This window comes from Coregonus lavaretus (assembly GCF_964263955.1).
Source record: "Coregonus lavaretus genome assembly, chromosome: 14".
Taxonomy (NCBI): Eukaryota; Metazoa; Chordata; class Actinopteri; order Salmoniformes; family Salmonidae; genus Coregonus; species Coregonus lavaretus.
Genome location: NC_140001.1, coordinates 14,976,181 through 15,000,548, shown reverse-complemented (window position 1 = coordinate 15,000,548; position 24,368 = coordinate 14,976,181). Strand labels below are relative to the sequence as shown.

At 44.1% G+C, this 24,368-nt stretch overlaps 1 protein-coding gene across 1 annotated transcript in view; it reads left to right on the top strand.

Annotated features, from left to right (window-relative positions):
• The window catches only part of LOC311141429 (intermembrane lipid transfer protein VPS13A-like), a 59,529-nt gene extending 37,551 nt beyond the window's left edge, over positions 1-21,978 (top strand). Inside the window, exons 53-69 of the mRNA XM_084176755.1 lie at positions 1,083-1,312; positions 1,440-1,593; positions 1,769-1,915; positions 2,084-2,165; positions 2,336-2,405; positions 2,605-2,719; positions 8,789-8,902; positions 9,688-9,833; positions 9,999-10,080; positions 10,281-10,394; positions 13,544-13,619; positions 13,819-13,982; positions 14,461-14,745; positions 20,245-20,330; positions 20,470-20,593; positions 20,893-20,967; positions 21,149-21,978. Of these exons, the coding sequence (XP_084032881.1) occupies positions 1,083-1,312; positions 1,440-1,593; positions 1,769-1,915; positions 2,084-2,165; positions 2,336-2,405; positions 2,605-2,719; positions 8,789-8,902; positions 9,688-9,833; positions 9,999-10,080; positions 10,281-10,394; positions 13,544-13,619; positions 13,819-13,982; positions 14,461-14,745; positions 20,245-20,330; positions 20,470-20,593; positions 20,893-20,967; positions 21,149-21,199 (2,115 nt within the window). The 3' untranslated portion in view covers positions 21,200-21,978. The remainder of the gene's footprint in view (positions 1-1,082; positions 1,313-1,439; positions 1,594-1,768; positions 1,916-2,083; positions 2,166-2,335; positions 2,406-2,604; positions 2,720-8,788; positions 8,903-9,687; positions 9,834-9,998; positions 10,081-10,280; positions 10,395-13,543; positions 13,620-13,818; positions 13,983-14,460; positions 14,746-20,244; positions 20,331-20,469; positions 20,594-20,892; positions 20,968-21,148) is intronic.
• The last annotated feature ends 2,390 nt before the right edge of the window (positions 21,979-24,368 follow it).

Below are 24,368 nucleotides of genomic sequence, written 5' to 3'. Positions count from 1 at the left end.
GAGAATCAACTCTTTGGCCTGAATCTCAAGCATCGCGTCTGGAGGAAACCTGGTACCATCCCTATGGTGAAGCGTGGTGGTGGCAGCATCTGGGACTGGGAGTCTAGTCAGGATCGAGGGAAAGATGAACGGAGCAAAGTACAGAGATCCTTGATGAAAACCTGCTCCAGAGCGCTCAGGACCTCAGACTGAGGTGAAGGTTCACCTTCCAATAGGACAACGACCCTAAGCACACAGCCAAGACAACGCAGGAGAGGCTTCAGGACAATGTCTTGAGTGGCCCAGCCAGAGCCCGGACTTGAACCCGATCTAACATCTCTGGAGAGACCTGAAATTAGCTGTGCAGTGACGCTCCCCATCCAACATGACAGAGCTTGAGAGTATCTGCAGAGAAGAATGGGAGAAACCCCCCAAATACAGGTGTGCCAAGCTTGTAGCGTCATACCCAAGAAGACTCGAGGCTATAATCGCTGCCAAAGGTGCTTCAGAAAAGTACTGAGTAAAGGGTCTGAATACTTATGTAAATGTGATATTTCAGTTTTTTATTTTATTAGCAAAAATGTCTAAAAACCGTTTTTGTTTTGTCATTATGGGGTTTTGTGTGTAGATTGGTGAGGGGAAAAAAATATATTTAATACATTTTAGAATAAGGCTGTAACGTAACAATGTGGAAAAGGTCAAGGGATCTGAATACTTTCTGAATGCACTGTATGTATACATATTACACAAAAAATTAACTAATATGAAACAGACAAGGATCTCCTGCTTAGTGTTTAACAAAGCTGCTTAATATGGTTTAGTCCATCAATAATCACATACAACTTTAAAATCGTCTCATTATTCAGGCTCCGATCCTCAAAAGGCTTAGTAAAGGGTTTAGCTAAGTCCACCAGAAAGTTTGAAAGTGTTACTGCATTTTCTTCGCCCTTATACTGGTTTGATGACCTGAGCAGTTTTACAAGGGAAGCAACATGTGATGGTAACCAGTTGAAAATTGTTTACAGCAGTATAAGGATAGTTTTATAAGTTGTTGAGTCTTTCTTTGCATCTGATGTGCACTTGATCTGTGTGTGTGTGTGTAGGACCTGCGGTTGGATGTGAATGAGGAGGGTAAGCTGTACCTCATCTCGTTCTATGAGGGCCTCCAGCGGGTGGCGCTGTTCACCGAGGACCGGCGGATCTACAAGCTGCTGTGTGAGAGTGAGAAGGCTGAACTGGCTGAACAGGAGATCATCCTCTCCCTACAAGACGTGGGTGTCTCCCTGGTCAACAACAGCAGCCACCAGGAGGTGTCCTTCATCGGCATTACCAGGTACACACACACACACACTCACTCACTATGGTATGATAGTGCTACAGTTGACTGTACTGTGAGTGGAAACGTGCATTCCAATTTCAGAGCAGCAGCATATTCAGTGTGCTTTCCCCTGTGTGTGTAGTTCAGACGTGGTGTGGGAGTTCAAGCCAAAGAAGAAGTCTCGCTGGAAACCCCTGAGTTTTAAATATGCAGCGCTGCTTGAGACCCATTTCAGAGAGTACACCGAGAGTGGACAAGTGGACAACGCCATCTTAGACCTGGAGAGCAACTTTCAGGTCAGACAGCAACTGTATATGCCACTATACAGTATCTATGCGTCTGATATCATGTATACCATCCACTTGATATCCTACCCCTTGAAAATTATACAATTTGTAGAGGTAAAGGTGGTTCTCAATTTTGCACAGCTCCAGTATAACACATGTGTGTGGGCTAACTCTGTGTTGTCAGGTGTCTCTGACGCCAAACAGGCAAGACATGAGGATGATGAAGCCATATGATGCTCCAATCAGGAGGAACTTCCTTCCAGGGGTGAAGGTGGAGTACAGCATATCGGCCCGCCAGAGTACCTACCGTGTCCAGATCAACCGCATACAGGTGGGTTCCAGAGAGTTGGAAAGTGAGCACTCTATCCAACTCTATGGTGGGTCCCCACCCGACTATCCTACCATAGATTTTTACATTGACCGTTAAGTCATTTGGCCAACTATTCAATTAAATTCAATGCCATTCCTTTCATTTGTTAAGGCCTTTGTTTTTCCACAGATCCAGAATCAGCTGCCTGGAGCAATCTTCCCCCATGTCTTCTACCCAATAAAACTACCCAAGTCTGTCACCATGGACTCAGGTCAGTACCATGCTCTGTCCAAGTCCTTCTGTGTTGTGCAGTCACACTTACATGGGCCTAAGTGGGTGCCAAAAGGGGGCCATTTCCGACGCAACCATAGACATTGTTAGACTGGAGTACTCTGGATAAACACATAGCTATGGGTGTTTCTGCTCCCCACTTTCCTGTAGAGCCCAAACCTTTGACCGACATCAGCATTGTTACCAGGGCAGCCGGACACTCAGATATCTCACGCATCAAGTGAGTCCATCGCTATAGTTAATTTTCTTCCACCTATCTTCCATCTCTCTCTCTCTCTCTCTCTTCTGTTCTCTCTCTCTGTGTGTCTTCTCTCTGTTTCCTTACCTCTTCTCGGCCAACTTTCTCATTGCCTGTCTCTCTTTATTATATATATATATATATATATATATATAATCTCTTCCCCCCTCGTCTTGGTCAGGTATTTCATGGTGCTGATCCAGGAGATGGACTTGAAGTTGGACCTGGGTTTCCTCTACGCCATCTTGGATCTGTTCACCCTGGAGAACGCCAGTGTGATGACATCAGAGCAGATGGTAAGACCCTCCCCCCTCTCTTCCCCTCAATTGTCCTCCACACGTTACCCCCACTACCTACTTCCATTACAGTAGTGTCAGTAATCCGTAGTGGTGCTCTATAAGCTCTTCGCACATGCTAGCTCAATTAGCTTCCAGGTTCGTAATGAACCAGGAAGCTAATTGTTCTAGCACAGTGGTTCCCAACTCTGGTCCTCGATTACCCCCAACAGTAAAAAAATGTATTGTAGCCCCAGACAAGCACAACTGATTCCACTTGTCAACTAATCATCAGGCCCTCAATGAGTTAAATCAGGTATGTTTGTCCGAGCTACAACAAAAATGTGTGCTGTTGGGGGTACTCGAGGACCGGAGTTGGGAACCACTGATCTAGCATGTGCAAAGAGCCTATAGACCTTTTCAACTGTCAAAACAATAACATGTTCTACACTGAACAAAAATATAAACACAACATGTAAAGTGCTGTTCCCATGTTTCTTGAGCTGAAATAAAAGATCCAAAAAAAATTCCATACGCACAAAAAGGTTATTTCTCTAAAATGTTGTGCACAAATTTGTTTACATCCCTGTTAGTGAGCATTTCTGCTTTGCCAAGATAATCCATCCACTTGACAGGTGTGGCATATCAAGAAGCTGATTAAACAGCATGATCATTACACAGGTGCACCTTGTGCTGGGGACAGTAGAAGGCCCCTCTAAAATGTGCAGTTTTGTCACACAACACAATGCCACAGATGTCTCAAGTTTTGAGGGAGCGTGCAATTGGCATGCTGACTGTGGGGATGTCCACCAGAGCTGTTGCCAGAGAACTGAATGCTCATTTCTCTACCATAAGTTGCCTCCATAGTTTGAGAATTTGGCAGCATGTCCAACCGGCCTCACAACCGCAGACCACGTGTAACCACGCCAGCCCAGGACCTTCACATCTGGCTTCTTTACCTGCGGGATCGTCTGAGACCAGCCACCCGGACAGCTGATGAAACTGTGGGTTTGCACAACCGAAGATTTTCGGCACAAACCGCCTTGGGGAAGCTCATCTGCGTGCTTGTCATCATCACCAGGGTCTTGACCTGACTGCAGTTCGGCGTTGTAACTGACTTTAGTGGGCAAATGCTCACCTTCGGTGCTCACTGGCACAGTGTGCTCTTTTTACATTAAAAATAAATAAAAACATTTTTAGTCATTTAGCAGACGCTCTTATCCAGAGCGACTTACAGTTTTTAGTGAGTGCATACATTTTTCATACTGGCCCCGTGTGGGAATTGAACCCACAACCCTGGCGTTGCAAGCGCCATGCTCTACCAACTTGGCTACAGGAGGCCACACGGATGAATCCCGGTTTCAACTGTACCGGGCAGATGGCAGATAAGCGTGTATGGCGGTGTGTGGGCGAGTGGTTTGCTGATGTCAACGTTGTGAACAGAGTGCCCCATGGTGGCGGTGGGGTTATGGTATGGGCAGGCATAAGCTACGGACAACAAACACAATTGCATTTTATCGATGGCAAATTGAATGCACAGAGACCCATTGTCATGCCATTCATCAGTCGCCATCACCTCATGTTTCAGCATGATAATACACGGCCCTATGTCGCAAGAATCTGTACACAATTCATGGGAGCTGAAAATGTCCCAGTTCTTCCATGGCCTGCATACTCACCAGACATGTCATCCATTGAGCATGTTTGGGATGCTCTGGATCGATGTGTACAACAGCGTGTTCCAGTTCCTGCCAGTATCCAGCAACTTCGCACAGCCATTGAAGAGGAGTGTGACAAAATTCCACAGGCCAAAATGAACAGGCTGATCAACTATATGCGAAGGAGATGTCGTGCTGTATAAGGCAAATGGGGTCACCAGATACTGACTGGTTTTCTGATTCACGGCTCTACCGCCACGCCATCATGTGGTGCTGTCACCCACCCTGAGACCTAAAGTCCTGTTATCCTAGCCCAACCAAGATCATGGTTTTGTTAGGATAATGGATGCTGCTTTGTGGGTATGAAGTACTGTTGTGGACAGGGGTTGCATCCTAGGTCAGCCATATAGGGATTGTTACACCCACACAAGTGATCATGGACATCAGCTGCAAATCTGTGCAATATAAAACAAAATGAGAATTAGTGACAACCAAATAAAACAGACAAACAGGGAATGTTCAATGACCAAAAAATACACTATACTTAAATCAAAGAATCAACACTGTATTTCATATCATACAAAGAACACCTATGTAAATGGTTAGTGGGTATAGACATTCATCTTACTCCAAAACAAGAGATGATTGAATAGTGTCTAATACAAATAATTAGCAGAATGTCAGGGCTGGCCTTTAACAGAAACCTGCACACCCAGTACCTAGATCTCTAGGAGCAAGAGAAACTATAAAGTATTCAGACCCCTTATTCTGAAATGGATTAAATTGTTTTTCCCCTCATCAATCTACATACAATGCCCCATAATGACAAACCAAAAACAGGTTTGAGAAGTTTTTGCAAATTGATAATAAACAAAAAACGGCACTATCACATTTACATGAGTATTCAGACCCTTTACTCAGTACTTTGTTGAAGCACCTTTGGCAGCGATTACAGCCTCGAGTCTTCTTGGGTATGACACTACAAGCTTGGCACACCTGTATTTGGGGAGTTTCTCCCATTCTTCTCTGCAGAATCTCTCAAGCTCTGTCAGGTTGGATGGGGAGCATCGCTGCACAGCTATTTTCAGGTCTCTCCAGAGATGTTCAAATCCGGGCTCTGGCTGGGCCACTCAAGGACATTCAGAGACTTGTCCCGACGCTTGGCATTCAGGCCAAAAAGTTCAATCTCGGTTTCATCAGACCAGAGAATCTTGTTTCTCATGGTCTGAGAGCCCTTTAGGTGCCTTTTGGCAAACTCAAAGCGGGCTGTCATGTGCCTTTTACTGAGGAGTGGCTTCCGTCTAGCGACCCTACCATAAAGGCCTGATTGGTGGAGTGCTGCAGAGATGGTTGTCCTTCTGGAAGGTTCTCCCATCTCCACAGAGGAACTCTGGAGCTATGTCAGAGTGACCATCGGGTTCTTGGTCACCTACCTGACCAAGGCCCTTCTCCCTCGATTGCTCAGTTTGGCCGGGCGGCCAGCTCTAGGAAGAGTCTTGATGGTTCCAAACTTCTTCCTTATAAGAATGATGGAGGTCACTGTGTTCTTGGGGACCTTAAATGCTGCAGAAATGTTTTGCTACCCTTCCCCAGATCTGTGCGTCGACACAATCCTGTCTCGGAGCTCTACGGACAATTCCTTCGATATTATGGCTTGGTTTTTGCTCTGACATGCACTGTCAACTGTGGGACCTTATATAGACAGTTGTGTGCCTTTCCAAATCATGTCCAATCAATTGAATTTACCACAGGTGGACTCAATCAAGTTTCTAACATCTCAAAGATGATCAATGGAAACAGGATGCACCTGAGCTCAATTTCGAGTCTCATAGCAAAGGGTCTGAATACTTATGTAAATGCATATTTCTGTTTTGGTTTTATACATTTACAAACATTTCTAAAAACCTGTTTTCGCTATGTCATTATGGGGTATTGTATGTAAATTGATGAATATTTGTATTTATTTAATCAATTTTAGAATAAGTCTAATGTAACAAAATGTGGAAAAAGTCAAGGGGTCTGAATACTTTCCGAATGCACTGTACCCTTCAGTCTCTCCAGGACTTGGGACTCTCTTTGTGACCTTCATCCGCAGACAGGGTTTAGCAGCGTTCACAGGTCTCTGTATCTGAGGATAGAAAACATTAGAAATTAGACCAGGACTTGCTTCATTATTCTCAAGTGATATAACATGTGATATTTGTTTTTTTGTATAATTTGTCATAGTTCTCTCTTTGGGACTGAACATCTGTTCATTACCAGGGACCTAATTATTTTCTTCAACCAAACCTCAGTCAATCGCTCTGCGGTGTGGGAAAGGGTATATGAGTCAGGCAGAGGCAAACCTGTTGCGAACACACTAGTAGCCAGGTTGTTCAGAGACTAGCTGCGAATCAACCAAGAATTGTCTTTTGACATTGTCATTGTGCTGGGAGACTCCCAGCACCAAACGTCAAGACAATTCTTGGTTGAATTGCAACTATTCAGAGACATGAGCTTTCAATAGATACATTTGAAACTAGCTAACTTAGTATTAGAGGTGAGGGATTTGTTTTGATACTGCAGTTGGCTGGCTGCCAGCTAGCTACAAGTCAGTAGGTACAGTATGGTGTCTCACCATGTGGAAAGTTTTCATTACTACACTGACACAGTCTGCGACAGGTGAGAAGTTGTAAATGCATGGGTAGGTTCTGATTAGGGACATTTTCAACTCAACATTTTTCATAAATCAACCCATTCCTCCTAGTTACCTAGTACAATGGTGCATCAATACACTCTCATGTTGCTGCAATACCAAAAATATCCAGACAATTAGTTTGCTTGTGCATAATCCTTTATTCATTCCAATGTCAGGCCAGTTGAACAGTAATGTAAGCCTATTTCATGTTCACTATAAAACTTCCAAAATAATCAAAATGTGAATAAAATAACCTTCAAACATAACTTCTATAGTATCTTTAAATTCCACCTTTTCACTCCTTATATAGAAAGCAATCAAAAGTCTGCAAATCTCTAGCTTCACACAAAATATATTTGCAACACTGAATTGTACCCAGGGGGTAAAGTGCCAATGTTTCGAATTAGACCAAAAACTGGTTCTGCAGAGCAAGACGGGGAAAGGACAAAAAACTGCCTGTGGTAGAAGGGGAAAAATGAACACAGCAAAGACAAGAAACTGCATATGCATGGTCTAATAAATCAAACAAGGTCTACAGTGCATTTCTCAGCCACCAACACACAATGGGTTTTCAAGCCTTTCTTTAATACAAACTACACTGTATTCCTTGCATTTCCTCCAGACCGGTATGATAATCAGACTCCTGCATAGAGGTTCTGCTATGTTCAGGCCATCTCAGAGTGAAGCTCAAATATAACATACAACTTTCAGTGGAAGAGTTCTTGTTAGTTTAGTATAAAAATAAAGTTGCACACCAATTATGCTCCCAAACATTTTAATGGGTAGAGCAGCCAATGTTTCGGCAATGCTGAAACGTTGGTTACTATACCCATTAAAATGTTTGGGAACATAGTGTTGTCTTTATTTTTATAGTTTAACCAGTCTGCACCTCTAAAAATGTTTTAGGGGTGCGTCAGCTTCTGCCTTTTACCAGTTAGTTAAGTAGAAATTAGTTTGATGACCAAATTCAGGGCTGACAGTGTTTGGACTCGGGATTGAAAATCTGTGAAGGGTTCATTGGGTGTAACGTACCTACAGCTGTCTGACTGCTACCCCAAATATAAAATGCACCCCTTAAACCTATTCCATTCTAAATCAACCCTAAGTAGATCCTACTATGGTAAACTGATCAGTCTAACCCCAAAGTATGTGTCTATGACAAAATCTTAGCGCGCCCGCATTATTGTAGAATGCATAATAAACCAATTGCATGGTGTTCCAGTGAAGAAATAGTGAGTGGGACTGTGGTGGAGGCGTTACTTAATTTGGCTACATACTAAACACTTTAGCTAGCTAGGTAGCTAAGGTTGTTTGTAGCAGATCAAGCTAACGTTGGTGTCATTAAAAAATATATATTGGATGGCTGTCTATCCTATTTGTATGTAGCTAACTGACGTTACCTAGAATATTTGGTTAACTTGATAAACAATTTACCAGTGTGCTACATATCATCCTGGCACCGCCACCTCCTGCTGCTAATGTTACTATCCATGCAGGCAATGCAGCCAGCTGCGATTTTTCTTTGGGAAATCTATCAACTTTAATTTTCTAAAATAGATTTGTCCCCAGACGTAATGACCATCCCACCCGCGATTACTATGAAAACAACTAAACTAAGTTAGCTAGCTGTTGACAGCCGCGACAGAACCGCTGGTTGTTTACAAACGCACTGAAAGTTCCGGGGTTCACTCTCCGCTCCTCCTGTTAAGGTTTAAGACTGAATATATCTCTCTCCTCTCTCTCGGTGGTGTTCAGGTGGAGTTGTTTGAGAAGGACATTGAGTATCTGAAGACTGAGCTGAACCACATCTCAGCCGCTGACACGTCCCCTATCAGTCTCTATGAGTACTTCCACATCTCTCCCATCAAGGTGAGCTTCAGTGTCGTCACAGTGCTTTTACTGTGTGTATGCTACATCAATCAATCAATCAATCAATTTTATTTTATATAGCCCTTCTTACATCAGCTAATATCTCGAAGTGCTGTACAGAAACCCAGCCTAAAACCCCAAACAGCTAGTAATGCAGGTGTAGAAGCACGGTGGCTAGGAAAAACTCCCTAGAAAGGCGAAAACCTAGGAAGAAACCTAGAGAGGAACCAGGCTATGAGGGGTGGCCAGTCCTCTTCTGGCTGTGCCGGGTGGAGATTATAACAGAACCATGCCAAGATGTTCAAAAATGTTCATAAGTGACAAGCATGGTCAAATAATAATCAGGAATAAATCTCAGTTGGCTTTTCATAGCCGATCATTAAGAGTTTGAAAACAGCAGGTCTGGGACAGGTAGGGGTTCCATAACCGCAGGCAGAACAGTTTAAACTGGAATAGCAGCAAGGCCAGGCGGACTGGGGACAGCAAGGAGTCACCACGGCCGGTAGTCCCGACGTATGGTCCTAGGGCTCAGGTCTCTCAGTTGGCTTTTCATAGCTGATCATTAAGAGTTGAAAACAGCAGGTCTGGGACAGGTAGGGGTTTCGTAGCCGCAGGCAGAACAGTTAGGGCCAGGAGCTTTTCTAGACAGCATGGCCTGACCAGTAAAAACAGTAGGCCCTCTAGTCATGAACTGTTATTTACCAGTTATGCACCATAGTCATGGGATCAGGAAAACTCCTGGTCTAGGGATGATCTATATATAGTAAGGTGTGTTTGTTTGGCAGCTGCACCTGAGTTTCTCTTTGAGTTCTGGAGGAGAGGATGGTAATAAGGAGAAGAGGGAGACTGAGGTCATCCCTGTCCAATCCCTCAATCTGCTGCTGAAGAGCATCGGAGCAACCCTCACTGACGTGCAGGACGTCGTCTTCAAGTATGGACACATACAATGGCACACACACACGTAACAAACAGAAACTCTACAAAACCACTTCATGCTATTTATTTGCTTTTGACAAGGCTTTATTTGACCATGTCCCCTTTTTGCATACATTTACACTAGCGTCTGACCCACAGTCATTTTCTGTAACTTCCCTAGATTGGCCTATTTCGAGCTGACCTTCCAGTTTCGCACTACCCAGCAACTACAATGGGAGGTCATCAGACACTACTCAAAACAGGTAACATCTCACACACACTCCACTCCAAGTGGGACCTAATGGCCAATTCTTAACAAGTCACCCATTCATTTCAATTAATGATTTATGTGAAAATTTAGTTCTATCCAAGTTCCTCAAGTTAGGATCCCCCCCTCCCTGACAAGTAATGTAGTTACTATGATACACAAGAGAACTGAGCCATGTTCCCATCCGTGTCTCAGGCGATAAAGCAGATGTATGTGCTGGTGTTGGGCTTGGACGTGCTGGGAAACCCCTTTGGACTGATCCGAGGTCTGTCTGAGGGAGTGGAGGCTTTCTTCTATGAGCCCTATCAGGTAAGACCACAGTGCAACCAGTATGAACCACGCCAGCTCAAACAACGTATGACCTAAATCTTTTACAGTACCAGTCAAAAGAGTGGACACCTACTCATCCAAGGGTTTTTCTTTCTACATTGTAGAATAATAGTGAAGACATCAAAACTATGAAATAACACACATGGACTCATGTAGTAACCAAACAAGTGTTAAACAAATGAAAATATATTTTATATTTGAGATTCTTCAAATAGCCACCCTTTGCCTTGATGACAGCTTTGCACACTCTTGGCATTCTCTCAACCAGCTTCATGAGGTAGTCAACTGGAATGCATTTAATTTAACAGGTGTGCCTTGTTAAAAGTTAATTTGTGGAATGTCTTTCCTTCTTAATGCGTTTGAGCCAATCAGTTGTGTTATGACAAGGTAGGTGTGGTATACAGAAGATAGCCCTATTTGGTAAAAGACCAAGTCCATATTATGGCAAGAACAGCTCAAATAAGCAAAGAGAAACGACAGTCCATCATTACTTTAAGACATGAAGGTCAGTCAATCCAAGGCTTTCGACTCTGTCAATCACTGCATTCTTATTGGCTGACTAAATAGCCTTGGTTTCTCAAATGACTGCCTCGCCTGGTTCACCAACTACTTCTCAGATAGAGTTCAATGTGTCAAATCGGAGGACCTGTTGTCTGGACCTTTAGCAGTCTCTATGGGGGTGCCACAGGGTTCAATTCTCAGGCCGACTCTATTCTCTGTGTATATCAATGATGTTGCTCTTGCTGCTGGTGACTCTCAGATCCACCTCTACGCAGACGACACCATTTTGTATACATCTGGCCCTTCATTGGACACTGTGTTAACAAACCTCCAAACGAGCTTCAATGCCATACAACACTCCTTCCGTAGCCTCCAACTGCTCTTAAACGTTAGTACAACTAAATGCATGCTCTTCAATCGAACGCAGCTTGCACCCGCCCGCCCGACTAGAATCACTACTCTCAGCGGGTCTGACTTAGAATATGTGGACTACAAATACCTAGGTGTCTGGTTAGACTGTAAACTCTCCTTCCAGACTCACATTAAGCATCTCCAATCCAAAGTTAAATCTAGAATCGGCTTCCTATTTCGCAACAAAGGCTCCTTCACTCATGCTGCCAAACATGCCCTCGTAAAACGGACTATCCTACCGATCCTTGACTTCGATGATGTGATTTACAAAATTGCCTCCAACACTCTACTCAGCAAACTGGATGTAGTCTATCACAGTGCCATTCGTTTTGTCACCAAAGCTCCATATACTACCCACCATTGTGACCTGTACGCTCTCGTTGGCTGGCCCTCACTACATATTCGTCGCCAAACCCACTGGCTCCAGGTAATCTATAAATCACTGCTAGGCAAATCCCCGCCTTATCTTAGCTCATTGGTCACCATAGCAACACCCACCTGTAGTATGCGCTCCAGCAGGTATATCTCACTGGTCATCCCCAAAGCCAACACCTCCTTTGGCCGCCATTCCTTCCAGTTCTCTGCTGCCAATGACTGGAACTAAATAATTATTTTGCACTATGGCCTATTTATTGCCTTACCTCCATAACTTACTACATTTGCACACACTGTATATACATTTTCTATTGTGTTATTGACTGTACGTTTTGTTTATCCCATGTGTAACTCTGTGTTGTTGTTTTTTATCACACTGCTTTGCTTTATCTTGGCCAGGTAGCAGTTGTAAATGAGAACTTGTTCTCAACTGGCTTACCTGGTTAAATAAAGGTTAAATACAAAATATAAAAATATTTTTAAAAATCTGGAGAATTTCAAGAACTTTAAAAGTTTCTTGAAGTGCAGTCGCAAAAACCATCAAGCACTATGATGAAACTGGCTCTCATGAGGACCGCCACAGGAATGGAAGACCCAGAGTTACCTCTGCTGCAGAGGATAAGTTCATTAGCGTTAACTGCACCTCAGATTGCAGCCCAAATAAATGCTTCACAGAGTTCAAGTAACAGCCACATCTCAACTGTTCAGAGGAGACTGTGTGAATCAGGCCTTCATGGTCGAATTGCTGCAAAGAAACCACTACTAAAGGACACCAATAAGAAGAAGATACTTGCTTGGGCCAAGAAACACGAGCAATGGACATTAGACCGGTGGAAATCTGTCCAAATTTGAGATTTTTGGTTCCAACCGCCGTGTCTTTGTGAGACGCAGAGTAGGTGAACGGATGATCTCCGCATATATGGTTCCCACCGTGAAGCATGAAGAAGGAGGTGTGATGGTGTGGGGGTGCTTTGCTTGTGACACTGTCTGTGATTTATTTAGAATTCAAGGCGCACTTAACCAGCATGGCTACCACAGCATTCTGCAGCGATACGCCATTACATTTACATTTTAGTCATTTAGCAGACGCTCTTATCCAGGTTAAGTGCCTTGCTCAAGGGCACATCGACTGATTTTTCACCTAGTCGGCTCGGGGATTAGAACCAGCGACCTTTCGGTTACTGGCACAACGCTCTTAACCACTAAGCTACCTGCCGCCATCCCATCTGGTTTGCGCTTAGTGGGACTATCATTTGTTTTTCAACAGGACAATGACCCAAAACACACCTCCAGGCTGTGTAAGGGCTATTTGAAGCTATTTGACCAAGAAGGAGAGTGATGGAGTGCTGCATCAGATGACCTGGCCTCCACAATCACCCAACCTCAACCCAATTGAGATGGTTTGGGATGAGTTGGACCGCAGAGTGAAGGAAAAGCAGCCAACAAGTGCTCAGCATATGTGGGAACTCCTTCAAAACTGTTGGAAAAGCATTGCTCATGAAGCTGGTTGAGAGAATGCCAGGAGTGTGCAAAGCTGTCATTAAGGCAAAGGGTGGCTACTTTGAAGAATATAAAATATAAAAAGTAGTAACCACTTTTTTGGTTACTACATGATTCCATATGTGTTATTTCATAGTTTTGATGTCTTCACTATTATTCTACAATGTAGAAAATAGTAAAAATAAAGAAAAACCCTTTAATGAGTAGGTGTGTCCAAACTTTTGACTGGTACTGTGTAGCGTCAAACACTGCCAGTATGAATGTGTAATACTTGACACTGTGCAGTAGTTATCCGTATAGATGGTATGCATCTGAGTAACTCTGTTTTGGGGGTTCTCCAGGGAGCTATCCAGGGGCCAGAGGAGTTTGTGGAGGGTATGGCACTGGGGGTGAAGGCGCTGGTTGGAGGAGCAGTGGGTAAGTGTCATTCTCGTTCATCTCTTTTCTGCTCACCTTGATTCTGCTTAGTTCCCTCATTGCCTTCCCTCCACTTCTGACTTACTTAACTATATTTACACCCTGACATTTCTCTCGCCCTCTCTCTTCTCTCTCCCCCCTCTCTTCTTTCTCCTCTCTCCTCTTCGCGACTGTGTGTTCACTCTGTCTCCTCTCCCAGGGGGCATTGCGGGCGCTGCCTCCAGGATAACAGGCGCCATGGCGAAGGGTGTGGCTGCCATGACGATGGATGAGGAGTACCAGCAGAAGAGACGAGAGACTATGAACAAGCAGCCCAGCGGCCTGAGAGAGGGCCTGACCCGTGGAGGCAAAGGACTGGTGTCTGTGAGTCTGACCCACTATAGAACACAAACACCAGTACAACCTAACTGGTGTCCGAGAATCGAACCCAGCAATATCAGCACAACAGAACCGGGATGTGTGTAGTAGAACAACGTAACCTACTACGTTGCAGGGGAAATTGAAGATATGGTTGTGTTTACACAGGCAGCCTAATTCTGATATTTTTCCACTAATTGGTCTTTTGACCAATCAGAACAGCTATTTTGCCAATAATTGGGCAAAAGATCAGAATTGTGCTGCCTTTGTAAACACAGCCTAAGAGACGTATTATTATATAAATATTATTACTAAAGAAGCTTTATGAATAGCAATAGGTGTTCCTAATGGTCAAGTTCAGATAGTCTTCTCCCGTCGGGTGCCTACTGAACACAATCCAGCTGTCTGTGAGTCTTACCAGCATAGCTGGGCAGTAGAAACGGTCTGTTCTCTCTGTCTGTAACACTCCCGTTCTCCATCTTAGGGCTTCGTCAGTGGGATCACAGGGATCGTCACCAAGCCCATTAGAGGTGCTCAGAAGGAGGGTATGGCAGGCTTCTTTAAGGGTGTTGGGAAGGGGCTGGTGGGGGCTGTGGCCAGACCCACAGGAGGCGTCATCGACATGGCCAGCAGCACCTTCCAGGGCATCAAGAGGGCGGCTGAGACGTCTCAGGACGTGGAGAGTCTGCGTCCGCCTCGCTTCATCCACGAGGACGGGGTCATCCGACCATATAAGGAGAGAGAAGGCGTCGGCAGCCAGATATTACAGGTAACAGGAATGATCTTTAAAACATAAACTAACCCTTATGTCCTCCGTAAACAGAGGACTCCTCTGACTTCAATTGGGAGGGATTATGTGAACTCCAATAAGAAACTCTAATCTTCTAAACTGTTTTTCAATTCGTATCCTAACGAACACGACCCCATAAGGTCAGGTGTCAGGGTTCATGTTAATGTGTGGCCTCACATAAACATCCACTTTCCCTCCCTCTCTCACTCTCAGCCACTTATTGCATCTCAGAGTCCAGATAGATTTTCATCTTCATTGTTTCTTTCATCCTCATCTCTGATTATCTATACTATCTATTGCATCTTAGTCTATGCCGCTCTGACAATGACATTGCTCATCCATATATTTATATATTCTTATTCCATTCCTTTACTTAGATTTGTGTGTATTAGATATTTGTCGTGGAACTGTTAGATATTACTTGCTAGATATTACTGCACTGTCGGAACTAGAAGCACAAGCATTTCGCTACACTTGCAATAACATTTGCTAACCATGTGTATGTGACCAATACATTTCATTTGATTAGATTTGACTCGGCTGCTCTATAGTTCTCCTATAGAGCATGGATGTTGTAGCGCTCTGTGTGTGGAATCCGACATAGGCTTTGTTTACACAGCCACCCGAATAACCCAATTCAGACAGTCCACACTCAGTTTTACATTTACGTCATTTAGCAGATGCTCTTATCCAGAGCGACTTACAAATTGGTGCATTCACCTTAGTGTGGGATAACCACTTTTTTTTTGGGGGGGGGGGGGTGGGGTGGGGTAAGGGGGGGGGTAGAAGGATTACTTATCCTATCCCAGGTGTTCCTTAAAGAGGTGGGGTTTCAAATGTCTCCGGAAGGTGGTGAGTGACTCCGCTGTCCTGGCGTCGTGAGGGAGCTTGTTCCACCATTGGGGTGCCAGAGCAGCGAACAGTTTTGACTGGGCTGAGCGGGAACTGTGCTTCAGCAGAGGTAGGGGAGCCAGCAGGCCAGAGGTGGATGAACGCAATGCCCTCGTTTGGGTGTAGGGACTGATCAGAGCCTGAAGGTACGGAGGTGCCGTTCCCCTCACAGCTCCGTAGGCAAGCACCATGGTCTTGTAGCAGATGCGAGCTTCAACTGGAAGCCAGTGTAGTGTGCGGAGGAGCGGGGTGACGTGAGAGAACTTGGGAAGGTTGAACACCAGACGGGCTGCGGCATTCTGGATGAGTTGTAGGGGTTTAATGGCACAGGCAGGGAGCCCAGCCAACAGCGAGTTGCAGTAATCCAGACGGGAGATGACAAGTGCCTGGATTAGGACCTGTGCCGCTTCCTGTGTAAGGCAGGGTCGTACTCTCGGAATGTTGTAGAGCATGAACCTACAGGATCGGGTCACCGCCTTGATGTTAGCGGAGAACGACAGGGTGTTGTCCAGGGTCACGCCAAGGCTCTTCGCACTCTGGGAGGAGGACACAACGGAGTTGTCAACCGTGATGGCGAGATCATGGAACGGGCAGTCCTTCCCCGGGAGGAAGAGCAGCTCCGTCTTGCCAAGGTTCAGCTTGATGTGGTGATCCGTCATCCATACTGATATGTCTGCCAGACATGCAGAGATGCGATTCGCCACCTGGTTATCAGAAGGGGGAAAGGAGAAGATTAGTTGTGTGTCGTCTGCGTAGCAATGATAGGAGAGGCCATGTGAGGATATGACAGAGCCAAGTGACTTGGTGTATAGCGAGAATAGGAGAGGGCCTAGAACTGAGCCCTGGGGGACACCAGTGGTGAGAGCAGCTTCTCGCCACGCCACTTGGTAGGAGCGACCGGTCCGGTAGGACGCAATCCAAGAGTGAGCCGCGCCGGAGATGCCCAGCTCGGAGAGGGTGGAGAGGAGGATCTGATGGTTCACAGTATCAAATCAAATCAAATCAAATCAAATTTTATTGGTCACATGCGCCGAATACAACAGGTGCAGACATTACAGTGAAATGCTTACTTACCGCCTTCAAAGGCAGCAGACAGGTCTAGAAGGTCAAGAGCAGAGGAGAGAGAGTTAGCTTTAGCAGTGCGGAGAGCCTCCGTGACACAGAGAAGAGCAGTCTCAGTTGAATGACCAGTCTTGAAACCTGACTGGTTTGGATGATGAAGGTCATTCTGAGAGAGATAGCAAGAGAGTTGGCTAAAGACGGCACGCTCAATAGTTTTGGAGAGAAAAGAAAGAAGGGATACTGGTCTGTAGTTGTTGACATCAGAGGGATTGAGTGTTGGTTTTTTGAGAAGGGGTGCAACTCTCGCTCTCTTGAAGACGGAAGGGACATAGCCAGCGGTCAAGGATGAGTTGATGAGCGAGGTGAGGTAAGGGAGAAGGTCACCGGAGATGGTCTGGAGAAGAGAGGAGGGGATAGGGTCAAGTGGGCAGGTTGTTGGGCGGCCGGCCGTCACAAGTCGCAAGATTTTATCTGGAGAGAGAGGGGAGAAAGAAGTCAAAGCATAAGGTAGGGCAGTGTGAGCAGGACCAGCAGTGTCATTTGACTTAACAAACGAGGATCGGATGTCGTCAACCTTCTTTTCAAAATGGTTGACAAAGTGGATTCAGCAGGGAGGAGAAGGTGGCAAAGAGCTTCCTAGGGTTAGAGGCAGATGCTTGGAATTTAGAGTGGTAGAACGTGGCCTTAGCAGCAGAAACAGATGAAGAAAATGTAGAGAGGAGGGGGTGAAAAGATGCCAGGTCCGCAGGGAGTCTAGTTTTCCTCCATTTCCGCTCGGCTGCCCGGAGCCCTGTTCTGTGAGCTCGCAATGAGTCATCAAGCCACGGAGCTGGAGGGGAGGACCGAGCCGGCCGGGAGGATAGGGGACATAGAGAGTCAAAGGATGCAGAAAGGGAGGAGAGGAGGGTTGAGGAGGCAGAATCAGGAGATTGGAGGGGGGGGGATTCAGCAGGGAGGAGAAGGTGGCAAAGAGCTTCCTAGGGTTAGAGGCAGATGCTTGGAATTTAGAGTGGTAGAAAGTGGCCTTAGCAGCAGAAACAGATGAAGAAAATGTAGAGAGGAGGGAGTGAAAAGATGCCAGGTCCGCAGGGAGTCTAGTTTTCCTCCATTTCCGCTCGGCTGCCCGGAGCCCTGTTCTACACAACTTGTGTGAGTGAGAGGAAGCACAAGCACCACCACCAGTGAACTTACACCACTGCCACCAGTCAGCCTACACCACTGTTGTTACTATGACAACTAGCGTAGCCATGTCAGCAAATGACTACTGTCACGAATCTGATTTGGTCGCTTGTAACTTGCTGTTTGGACAGTCAGTATTCCAAAACGGATTTGAAAAACAAAACTGATTTGAACATTAAGGCCTGCAGTGTGAACAAACCGTGGCAGAGGTCGAGTTCCTCCTGCCTGACTAGATGTGCAGGTGTTGCATTGCATCAACCAATTGTTCCATGCCACATCAACTGTGCAGTCAGGCATCAGATTGGTATAACGTATAATTTTGGTTACCTGATATGTTAAATACATATCCAGGTTTTGAAAGATCTGGCATGCGTCAGCAATGTAGTTGGGCAGGAACTTGAGTTGCTTGAGTACCAACAGTTTATCTTGAAGCTGCAATGTACTTCTGTATTGATGTTTCACAGGGGAAGTGATGGATAATATTATTTTCAATGCAAACAAGATTTTTGTAGAGCTGGAGATGAATCGTAGTGTCAGACATGGTACCATCTGTCTCTCTGTATGTGTTTCTGTCTGTCTTTGTCTTGAAATTGGCTTTGTCTTCTCTCTTGTAATGTCCACAGAAAATGGTGGTCTACACTGATTGGAGTAGAACTGGCAGTGGTGGTGGTGATGATGATGATGAAAAGGTGCTATAGAAATGAAATGTATTATTGATGTGGATGATGACAACTAGAATGGAATTGATAAACACTAGGTAATGCTTTGGTCTTTCATAGTTTGTCTTGAAGCTGCACTGTACTGCTGTACTGATGTTTTAAGTGGTGAAATTATGTGATAATTTGCTTAAATGGAAACAATGTGTTTTTGTAGAGCCAGATATTATTAGAGACGGGCTTGTCTGTCTGCCCTGACATTGGCTTTGTCTTCTCTCTTGTCATGTCCACAGAAAAGGGTGGCTTTCACTGATTGGAGTAGGACTGGCAGTGATGGTGATGATGACTGCTACAGTCGAACTGCTAAGTCCTAGTTAATTCTTTGGTCTTCCATAGCTTTTAATGTGTACTGTATGTTTGTGTCGGTCATTGTGGAGTAGCCTGCTCCAGCAGGACATGTTATCACTCTAGGCCTCCTGAATAACCAGCTGCCAGGCAATGTTTGTCATTCTCGGCTATTCTTTATTTTTTGGTAACTGGAGATGTGCCCAGCATTTTTTATAAAACACCCATGTATTCTCAGGATTCTGCTGCAGGATCCCCTTGCATTTTGTCATGTAAAACCATCATTCTATTTATTTTACCCTTCATCTGTCATTCAACCATCTGCGCTTTCATGTAAGGGGGCGGAGTCAGAAAACCAAGAGATCGATAATCATAATAATATAATTGATTAAATAATACTTAATGGTATGCTATCAGAGAGCCATGAAAAATTATGTGAAAAGTTGATATTATTCATATGAAGTTAATATGAAATATATTGTATTGGTCTGGAGTGACGTAATGGTCAGTCAGCAGTCCTCCCTCATGGCATTTTGGCCCCTCCCTCTTTCAGAAGCGTCGTTGCTATGCGCTCAGTCGTTCACTCATCCAACACCACTGCTCTTCCTACTGTATAAAGTGCATTTTGAAACATCTATTTCATCGTTTTCTCATCCATACCTTTTCCTATCACTTTATCAACATTCATTACCATGCCATTATGAACCGTTTAAACGGTTTATAACAGGTATGTGTTAGACTCAATAAGTAAGTATCAGTGTACCACAGGGGAATATTTAGATGTCGTTTGACATCTCTGGTCACATGACAGATGGTCCACAAGTCAAGTGGAAAGATGATGGCCCTGTTTGAATACTTTAAAAACACACCCTTCCTTCCTTCCTTCCTTCCTTCCTTCTTCCCTTGAAGTTATCACTGATCTAACACAAATTGATGTGTGTAAGCAACTGTTGTAGCACAGCTTTCTCCAATCCAACCATGTCAGATCAGGGATTTCTTCAAGGAATGGAGAAAGGAAGGAGGAATTCATCAAGTATTCAAACAGAGCCTAGGATGTGTCCTGCATGCAAGCCTTTGTCAGATCAGTAGGGGAAGTCAATGTAGATCAGTAACAGTACTCATCAGATCTTCTGCCAGAGCCAGTGTGAATTGTGAACATCCCAAAGCCATTTTAATCGAAGTGTGAAAAAGGTACCCAATGACTCTTTACGTATCTTATCAGCAGTAGACTTAACATTTAGTGTAGCATAGCGTGTGTGTTTAAATGTTCAATTTGATAAAGACGTGTGTCTATTTTCTGGAATTGTGTTTGAAGAAATCTGATAAGCTAATTTTTCTCTTTTAGAAAATTGAGAATGGACAGTTCGCCAAGTACAGATACTTTGCTCACGCCAAAGTAAACGAGTCTGATTTCTTGATGATCACCAAAAGGTAAGAGGCTGGCTGGGGTTTGTAGTATTAAAAATAGACTGTAGTGGCCGACAGAATACTGTTGTTTCAGTAATGGCTTCCTGTGTGACTGTTGTCTGTCAGTGAATGTTCTGAGGCTCTGTCTCTCTCGTCTCACCAGTGGAGTCTTTTTCGTGACCAAAGGCACATTTGGGCAGCTGACCTGTGAGTGGCAGTATCTGTTTGACGAGTTCACCAAGAAGCCCATGATCGTGGAGGGGAGGAGGCTTCGGATTGAGGCAAAGGTATCCTCATCTGCCCATTATAGTGATCCATACACACACAAGTATTAACTGATACAACGTGAATGAAACTCATCTTAACCAAGCTGCTTATCATAACTATCTGAATAAACCGCTCCCCGTTTTCAAAGCAGTATCTCCCGCTAGCTGGAAACCCCTGCGTAGGGAATACCCCTTCACTCATTTGCATCCAAACAGTTTATTCCTCTACATTATATCATAGTACGGCCCCCTATTTCTCAGAACTCATGTGCTATCTAAAAAATATAAAAAATACCAACCTTTTCCTGTATGTGTTTCAGGAGAGAGTAAAGTCTGTGTTTCATGCCAAAGAGTTTGGGAAGATTCTAAACTTCAGAAGTCCAGAAATAGCCGAGGTGGGTTAGCACAACCTAAACTGCTGCCATGTTTCTGTCGTTATACATACCAAACAATATTTATCAGCCAACGACACCAAACTCAAGTTAATCTAGGATGTGGTTCCAGTTTAAATGTGACTGTTGACGGTGTAATTCTATGGTTTGGTATTGAAATGTGTATGGTTTTGTTTATCTACAGTGGGTTCTTACCAAGCTGGAGGACGCCAGGGAGAGTCTACATAAAAACTGACTGGTCACTCCAATAGTGCCACAAACCAGCACTGAGACATGGCAAAAGTACAACGTTGCCTGATAGTGTGTGTGTGTGTGTGTGTGTGTGTGTGTGCTAGGTTAGGGTGTGCCTCCATCAGTATACTAGCTACTTACTCTCAGGTTAGACTTGCTCTTTCATTCACACACACTGACTGTCTGTCTGTCTGGACGTCTTGCAGACACACAGACTGCACTAGCTAACACCATCACTGCTCCGGTTGTACACAGCCATGTGGCAGAAATATCTCCTAGCTCCTTGCACTTCCCTAAGCCAGCTTGGTCTGCCGGAGGTTGTAGAAGAGGCCGCGGTGGGAGTATTCGAAGGCAGTAAACTACTCGCGGATGTTCTCTGTCGGTGGCACAGGTGAAGTGGGAGTGAACAGTCTTCTCTCTGTCTAGGTTCTGCTCCTGGTACATGTTCAGGATGAACTCCCTGGTTGCTTTAGGGTCATTCTACGGCCCTGGAAACAACAGCTTTAGTGTGTGTGCGCGCGAATAGTGTGCCTCTATCAGAAGGCAAGTCATGGCAGGTTGCAGTCTGTATGTGTCTGTAAAACAATGTGTTTGTATGTGTGTGAATGTCACGGTCACTGCTCTGATTGTAAACAACTATGTGCCAGAAATGTCTCCCTTTCCTAAATATACATGTTTGTTTTTTATATTTTCTTTGAAAAAGTAGGGTACCTGAGGGACTTTCCTAACTGCCACTGTTGACGTAGCCGTCATCACATTACAATTCATTTGACAGTTACTGAATGACGTGCTTGACAAGATGTATCATTGTGGCACTGTGTTTATCTGCCGTGATGTGTATATGTTAAACACAGTGTTATTTTACTGTTGATATAGGAGGGGGGAAAACGTTTTAAACCTTTTTCATCGGCTAGTTAGCGGAGTTCAGTCCAAGATGCTAATGATTCTGTTTCAACACTCACCCTATTCCACCTCTTCCTACATCACTAACTCTTGTTTTTCTACACTTTTCTGCATGCAATTTTTATGTAAATCTGCTCTACATTGATTTCAGTGGAGTATCCTGTCTGTCTGTGTGTGTGTGTATATATATATATATATATATATATATATATACATATCTCTTCACTGAGTTTACAAAACATTAAGAACACCTGCTCTTTCCATGAGACTATCCAGGTGAAAGCTATGATCCCTTATTGATGTCACTTGTTAAATCCACTTCAATCAGTGTAGATGAAGGGGAAGAGACAGGTTAAAGAAGGATGTTTAAGGCTTGAGACATGATTGTATGTGTGCCATTCAGAGGGTGAATGGGCAAGACAAAATATTATATACACCGTGCCTTTGAACGGAGTATGGTAGTAGGTGCCAGGCACACCGGTTTACGACAAGAACTGCAACCCTGCTGGGTTTTTCACGCTCAACAGTTTCCTGTGTGTATCAAGAATTGTCCACCACCCAAAGGACATCCAGCCACTTTGACAGAACTGTGAGAAGCATTGGGGTCAACATGGGCCAGCATCCCTGTGGAACACTTTTGACACCTTGTAGAGTCCATGCCCCCATGAATTGAGACTGTTCTGAGGGCAAAAGGAGGGGTGTGTAACGGAGTGGCTGCAGTTCTGGATTTTCTCGAAACCCGATTTGCCGTGGCTACAAATAGAGATTTACATTTTAGTCATTTAGCAGAGACTCTTATCCAGAGCGACTAACAGTTAGTGCATTCATCTTAAGATAGCTAGGTGGGACAACCACATATCACAGGCATAGAAAGTACATTTTTCCTCAATAACGTAGCTATCAGTAGAGTCAGAGCTAGAAGGGGGGGGGGGGGTCAAGTGCAAGTGCTGGTAAATTTTTCTGCGCATGTGTTGGAATTTCTTATGTAGCTGCTGTCCACTCCGCATGTTCCAGATATTGCATTCCATCCCTCAGTAGGCTATTAAGCATAAGCGCGATTTCATGTTCTTTTTTCAGGAGTGGAGTTAGGCTACAACATGTAAATAGTTACATGTAGCCTACACAAAAGACATGATCAACATGTTCATACAAACTCACATGTATTTTTTTGCCCCAATGCACAACTCAAGTGGGGAGTTACATGCAGCTATCTAGGCAAATAAAATAAAATGTTATTGGTCACATACACATATTTAGCAGATATTATTGCGGGTGTAGCGAAAATCACCCCGAGAACACCATCCCCACAGTGAAGCATGGTGCGTTGTCCCATGGTGTTTATACTTGCGTACTATTGTTTGTACAGATGAACATGGTACCTTTAGGCATTTGGAAATTGCTCCCAAGGATGAACCAGACTTGTGGAGGTCTACGATTTTTTTTCTGAGGTCTTGGCTGATTTCTTTTGATTTTCCCATGATGTCAAGCAAAGAGGCACTGAGTTTGAAGGTAGGCTTTGAAATACATCCACAGGTACACCTCCAATTGACTCAAATTATGTCAATTAGCCTTTCAGAAGCTTCTAAAGCCATGACATAATTTTCTGGAATTTTCCAAGCTGTTTAAAGGCACAGTGAACTTAGTGTATGTAAACTTCTGACCCACTGGAATTGTGATACAGTGAATTATAAGTGAAATAATCTGTCTGTAAACAATTGTTGGAAAAATTACTTGTCATGCACAAAGTAGATGTCCTAACCAACTTGCCAAAATTATAGTTTGTTACCAAGAAATGTGTGGAGTGGTTGAAAAATGAGTTTTAATTACTCCAACCTAAGTGTATGTAAACTTCCGACATATATATTTTAAGAACTGCTAAATTGTCTGCTGCTACCTTTTATACTCTACTTTTATTTTTTTATTTTTTTTTATGGTTGCTTTTGATTTGGGGGTCACTGTAATCCATGTAACTAAATTATTTAATCTGTTTTGCCTTTGTAAGCAAGCGCTCTCATTGTGAGTCAGTATAGAATCGCTGGTGCAAATTAAATTGTTCTGCCATTTTCAGAAAAATTAAGGGTCTGTGTGTTTGGTATTGGCTCTTTTTGTCATGATAGGATCTTCAAAGACATACAAGACATTAGACAGCACATAAAGTGCCTACAGTGCCTTGCAAAAGTATTAAGCCCCCTTGGCATTTTTCCTATTTTGTTGCATTACAACCTGTAATTTAAATAGATTTTTATTTGGATTTCATGTAATGGACATAG